This window comes from Triticum dicoccoides, chromosome 2B (genome assembly GCF_002162155.2).
Source record: "Triticum dicoccoides isolate Atlit2015 ecotype Zavitan chromosome 2B, WEW_v2.0, whole genome shotgun sequence".
NCBI lineage: Eukaryota > Viridiplantae > Streptophyta > Magnoliopsida > Poales > Poaceae > Triticum > Triticum dicoccoides.
Window position 1 is genome coordinate 797,308,563 of NC_041383.1, and position 5,872 is coordinate 797,314,434.

Genomic DNA, 5,872 nt, shown 5'->3' on the forward strand with positions numbered 1-5,872 from the left:
TAAGCTCGGCTGCATAATGGTGGACGCATGTGTCGTCGTGAAGACCCATGTGAGCTATGGCCCTCTCACAAACAGAAATATCCTCAGGCCAGCGCTTAACCGTTCAGCAGTCACAACTCAGAAGTTCGTGCTTGCGAAAAAAAAATCGTTTGTGTTGAATCATCCACTGACTGGATCATGTTACAGAGTCGGAAGAATCGTTTGTGTTGCGCTGCGTCGCGCTGATGAGGTGCAGCTAGGACTCTAGCTGCCATCGCTGGTACTGTACTGCACCTACGGCGATGTGTGTCGGTGCGCGTGCGGCCGCCGTGGAGGATCGCTACGCGCGAGCTGCCACGCGGTCCACGCCCAACAGCAACAGGAGGAATTCATCAGTGACTGCCTACAGGAGATGCGGACGCGGCAGCAGCGCCAACGCCCAACCCAACAGCAACAGGAGGACCTCATCACTCATGAGTGTCTGTCTACAGGCACATGAGACCCCTGACCTGGTCCGGTCCGGTCCGCCAAAAACGTTCAGGTTCACGCACCCCTGACCTGACGACGAGTGTCTGCCTGTCTATACAACTCTGCTCCTACAGGATGGACCTAACCAACGCGCCCTAAGAAGCCTGCTCTGCTCGCTCCCCCTGTACCTGCACGACGCGGGTCACGACGCCGACCGCGACGGTGCTCCCCTGCGACCGCAGGAACGCCCGGCCCAGGGCCTTGAGGGTCGCGAACTCCTCCACGCACACCTCCCTCTCCAGCTTCACCTGGACAAAACAGGCACCACAGACGATCACCAGGCACTCATTCAGACTCATCTGCTGTAAGGGCGCACATGTAACGCGACGTACCTCGATGATGGCAGCCTGTCTAGCGGTGAGCATCCGCGGCTTCTTCGCTGAGGCTTTGCCAGTCTTCTGGTCCAGCAGTGACACGATTCTCACCAGGGACGCCGACACCTTCGCGTGGTGCACATGGAGCTCAAACTGGGGACAATTTTGGGTAGCAGTCAGTGCGTTGTGCGATGGCACGGCATTAGTAACTCTATTGAATTCTCTCACAATGCATGGTCAGTGGTTGCTTGCTACTACATACCTGAAGGCCGGGCAGTATAGGTACGGTGATGTCTAGCACCAGGATCTTCAGCTCCAGGGAAGACGCCACCGACACGGGGTAATCCGGATGGCACAGAACTCCACCAGACATCACATGGATCGGGTCGATCCCTTGCAGTCCAATCGCAATGTTGTCGCCGGCTCTTGCCGAGCTGAGACGAGAGGAGTCCCGCTCGATGATTTTCACTGTAGCTAGCTCTCCAGAAGGCATCACAAGGACCTGCAAAAAGGAGTTTTTTGATATCACACAACAGCTCCAGAAGTCGAAGCAAGATAACTAACTGCAATTATTGAACCGAGTAGATTTGTTTGCAGCGCATATCGATATTATCATGCAGGCATTCTCCTCCGAAACAAATGCGATGAAATTAATAATTCAGAAACCAACTAGTATGACTAACTGTGAGGACACAAATTCAGAGCTTTACCTTGGAATCACTTCCGATTGCTCCACACACCACTTTACCACAAACCGCCACTTGCCCCAGCACATGGGATGAAATAACATCACAAATTGGAAGCCGTAGTGGCCTTGAAACATCACGAGGAGGTGGTGCTGACGAGTCAATTGCTTCCAGAAGGCAAGTCCCGTGAAACCTGACAAGCATATATTGATTATATACTGATGACCATAAGTTGGCGAAATAGAGATAATGCGATGAGGTCTACCATGCAGAATATCTTATTACCATGATGAGAGACGAGTATCTGAAGCTGCTGTCACCAGATTTTCATTTTCCATCGCACTCAAAGGAACCCAGGTTATCGCTGACTCTTTATAGCCACAAGATCGGAGAAAAATGCCAAGTTGTGATTTCACATAATTGAAGCGTTCTGCCGAATATTCCACTGAATCCATCTTATTGACAGCAACTATCAAGTTCTCGACACCAAAGCTTCGAATAAGCTGTGAGTGCTCCTTTGTCTGACCAACCCCATTAACGCCCATGCCTGACTCGAATGATCCAAGAGAGGCATCAACAACTAGGACAGCTGCATCAGCTTGCGTCACTCCAGATATCATGTTAGGAACGAAATCCTTGTGACCAGGGGAGTCGAGCATAACAACTTGGTAATTTTTGGTGTCAAAGTATGCTACACCGACATTCATCGTAATGCCACGTGCCCTTTCATCAGCACTGTCGTCCATTGCCCAAGCATATGCAAACGACCCTTTTCCCTGAAAAACAAAGGTTACAAATACAGAGATGTGTACACATACGAAAACAGAGGCTGAAAATATTGATCATTAAACTGACCTTTTCTTTCGCTTCTTTCTCATTCTTATGCATTTGCTTTTTTGAAATTCTACCCAGGGCATGCAGCAACCTACCACATAATGTTGATTTGCCAGAATCAACGTGACCAACCTAGCAATAATTCCAATTTAACGCATCCAAAGAGATTAAGCACAGGACAATACCGACTAAATACCTTTCAGGAAAAAAAATAGTAGAACAGCAAGTATGTAATGCATAGATGGTCACTTACAATAGCAAGATTTAGTTGTCTAGGCATGTCTTGATCTTCGCCCTGTAGCATCCACGGTTCTGGCTTGTATTGTGAAACAGGAACTGGCTTCTTAATCTTGGTTTTACTGTTTTTTGGCTTCCTCTCTAAACTCAAATGTTGTAGCTCATTGTCCAAAATAAGAGTTTCGTTCTGAGTATTGGCGGCAACAGTGCTACTATTTCCACCAAGTTCATCCAACTTCACTGATGAACTTGGGTCTGTACTTGTATCCTTCTCAACTACAAGATCATCATCACCCATCACCATCTTTCCGGGGATATCTACAGATGGAACAGCTGTATCAACTGGTATGAATGAGTCAATATGCAACACTACCAAGTACTCCCTCCGTCCGGAAATACTTGTCATTGAAATGGATGTATCTAGATGTATTTTAGTTCTAGATACATCTATTTTCATCCATTTTGATGACAAGTATTTCCGGACGGAGGGAGTAATAAATAACCACAACACTTGCAGTGTGGAAATTGACTTTAATTTAGAATATTAAAAGCAGATTAGAGGCAGTAGATTGGCACATTGATAGTAACATTGGACCAAATGGTATCTGCGCCAAGGTCCACGAACCAGTGCAAGGTTCTTTGGTCACACTGGCATATAGTTGCTCTCCACATGATAAACAGATTCACTGATTATGCTTAAAGATGTGAGATTAGTCAAATCGTTATCAACTACAAAAGTTCCACATGAGCTTGCAAACAAAAAGATACAAAATAAAGTTCTCTTGATTCTCTTGAACTAAATGTTTAGATGCATCTTTTAAGTAGTCAAGAGAATAAGAGAAAACACTACAAAGATTACCTTTTCGCAAATGTCTGGACGATTTTAAGCCTGTAGAGACCATGTCATCAGGAGATGGTATATCAAACTTGAAAGGCACTGTCAATATCAACATAATGCAGTCATGTTCCAGGTGTCTCCACTAATCTATCCAGGAAACAGAACGATATCAAGCAAACAGGCTAATAATTAAGTATATTCCTAACACACATTATAAAACTATAAGATATGGACCTCCTATGAAAGAACAGCTAGTCCATTATATGAATGTTTACCTAAATTCCAAGCAATAGAATTAAACATTCACATTGATATTGAAATTATTCTTAAGGCCTAGAGGAAGCATATTTCATAAGCCATGTATTAGACATAAAGCTCATACGTTCAATCTGCTAAGTTACTGTGTACCCTCTGAAGAAGTTTTGGCAAATCTATCAAAAGGCCCATAATCCACCACCCACTTTCTTGCTACAACTCTTGTGTAGAAGAGGTAAGAAGGTCTGGTTTGAACTGCTAGCTATAATCCGCCAGGACAGTTAGTTTTCTTTACCATATCTTATAATGAATTAATGATAAGCAAAAGTTACCATCATTGTGGCTTAGTCAACATATGCTAATATTGCCTGCATTGAGGATTTAAACTAGCTAAAGACATGTCTAGTTATGAATACACATTGATTTCTGTACATATTAGATGGAACATAAAGCTGCAAGAATATGGATGATACGCTGCACAGAGTAATACTTGCTTGGTGTAGAGGTGTAATGTACCTATGTTATGGCGCTGCTTATGTGTCATGTATGTCTTGTGCAGAGTACCCAAGGAAGCTTGCATATGTCCTGTTGCGTTTTTGTTGCCTCGAAATCCATCGGAGAAAACAACGGCTTTTGATTTTGGACCAGATGGTGCGAAAAGAGATCTTGCCAGTACAGATACACCAGAATGCTTGTTTCTACGTTTAGCTATATTTCAGGAGAGAAACTCAACTAAATTAACAGGCTAAACAACAACAGTTATACTATACCACAGGGATAAAAGCAAAAATGAGCCAGGGAATGCAACAAGAATTATGTTACATACCTCCACCTTCAGGTTCATTGGAGTTATTGAAATACAGTGACAAATCCCGAAGAACGCCGCATACCTCACAGGACATACAGCTCGTATCATTTTGCTGCGAGCAAATGGAGCACAGCCACGGCCCAGCGTTTCTATGCGGCCCCTCGAGATCAGATTGGTTATCTGTTTTAGGAACAAACTGAACAGGAGTTAGTTAGTGAGTAACTACCAATCCCCAGACGGGTAGTTTATACGAAATTGCTTCTCGTAGTAAAGAAGAAGAAAAAAGACACCATGTATTTCCCCAGCCCAACCAGGCAATGTGGTAACTTACCATCTCTTGTTTTCAGAAAGCCAATTTTACTGTCTCTGTGGTCACCACACGTATCATCAGAGTGCAGGTTTATACAACACAAGCACGTGAGGCACGTCCTGGTTACGAAACAGCATGAAACATGAGCCCAACCACAGCTTATAAATGCAGAAACATAATGTGATAGATGATAAGTTATAAACATAAGGCTAATAATTTGCTCCAGGAGCTGAATCAGTCCCAAGGAAAGCAAACACGATAATGCTAACGGTTCCGCCTTTTGATGAAACGACACACAAATGCACCATACACCAACAATCCTTCCAATGTCCAATGTCCAAACATATTGGCAAAAAAGGGGGTCACGACACGGAACTACTGCTAACACCGATAGCTGAAGAATGAATGAAACGCTATCGGACGGCGCGCCAAACATCCCATAGTTATATGCAGCAGCCCTCGAAAAGATTGGCTGAAGGGGTCACAGAGGACCCAGAAATCAGAAGCCGGAACTATTGCTAGCATTGGATAACTGAAGAATGAACACTGTCTGACGGTGAGCCCAATAGCTATCGTGGGTGTCGAAACCAAAATTGACAAAATGGAGCGAAGGTGGGACGCGAACCGAGCGTCGAAACTGGCCTGGCCACGCCCAAACAGCCGGCCTCCGACTCCGAGCATCACAAAGTGCTCCAGAGGAACTCGCCCAGACGCCGCTGCCGAGGAGACCGGCGCCAAGCCAAAACCTAACCCAGAGTTAACTAAGCGCGGCGCCCCCCTGCCCCGGGAGCTCCATTCGCAGCTACTACAAACCCACGCGTCTGAGCCCGAATCGGCGGAGCGTCTCCGTCGCACGCCCCGCTAATCAGCGCCCCGACGCAGCATCCCGCCTAAGACACGAGAGAAACAACGAGAGGGACGGCGACGGAAGGGGCCGTCGGGGAGGGGGGCGCTTACCGGCTCCGGCCGAGCAGGGTCCGCCGGGGCGGCGGGGCGCCGAACCGGCGGCGCGAATCCGAGGTTGAGTGCGGGGAGGTGCTCGGGCGCCTGAGGAGAGTGGTGGGGAAGACAACAGAGGAAGGG

The 5,872-nt window shown here is 46.5% G+C and overlaps 1 protein-coding gene across 4 annotated transcripts; it reads right to left on the reverse strand.

The window, feature by feature from the left end:
* Positions 1–128: 128 nt before the first annotated feature.
* Positions 129–5,771, reverse strand: LOC119366392 (HBS1-like protein). Of its 4 annotated transcripts, XM_037632120.1 has the most exons (12): positions 5,747–5,769; positions 4,811–4,908; positions 4,498–4,675; positions 4,188–4,379; positions 3,438–3,515; positions 2,595–2,911; positions 2,363–2,473; positions 1,793–2,283; positions 1,532–1,700; positions 1,084–1,323; positions 840–974; positions 129–755 (listed from the first exon to the last, which is right to left on the reverse strand). In XM_037632120.1, the coding sequence occupies exons 2-12, from the start codon at positions 4,811–4,813 to the stop codon at positions 603–605; spliced, it is 2,067 nt and encodes a 688-aa protein (XP_037488017.1). In that variant the 5' UTR covers positions 4,814–4,908; positions 5,747–5,769; the 3' UTR covers positions 129–602. The 4 variants fall into 4 exon arrangements, with proteins under 4 accessions (XP_037488017.1, XP_037488015.1, XP_037488016.1 ...); XM_037632118.1 differs by having other exon boundaries at positions 129–974; positions 5,747–5,771; XM_037632119.1 differs by having other exon boundaries at positions 129–974; positions 2,595–2,896.
* Positions 5,772–5,872: the final 101 nt, after the last annotated feature.

Excerpts from the sequence above, each read along its gene's own strand:
- LOC119366392 (XM_037632118.1), bottom strand. Across the intron at positions 2,912-3,437 it reads GTCCAGACATTTGCGAAAAG|CTGTTCCATCTGTAGATATC; the intron begins GTAATCTTTGTA and ends CAGTTGATACAG. Across the intron at positions 1,701-1,792 it reads GATACTCGTCTCTCATCATG|GTTTCACGGGACTTGCCTTC; the intron begins GTAATAAGATAT and ends TATGCTTGTCAG.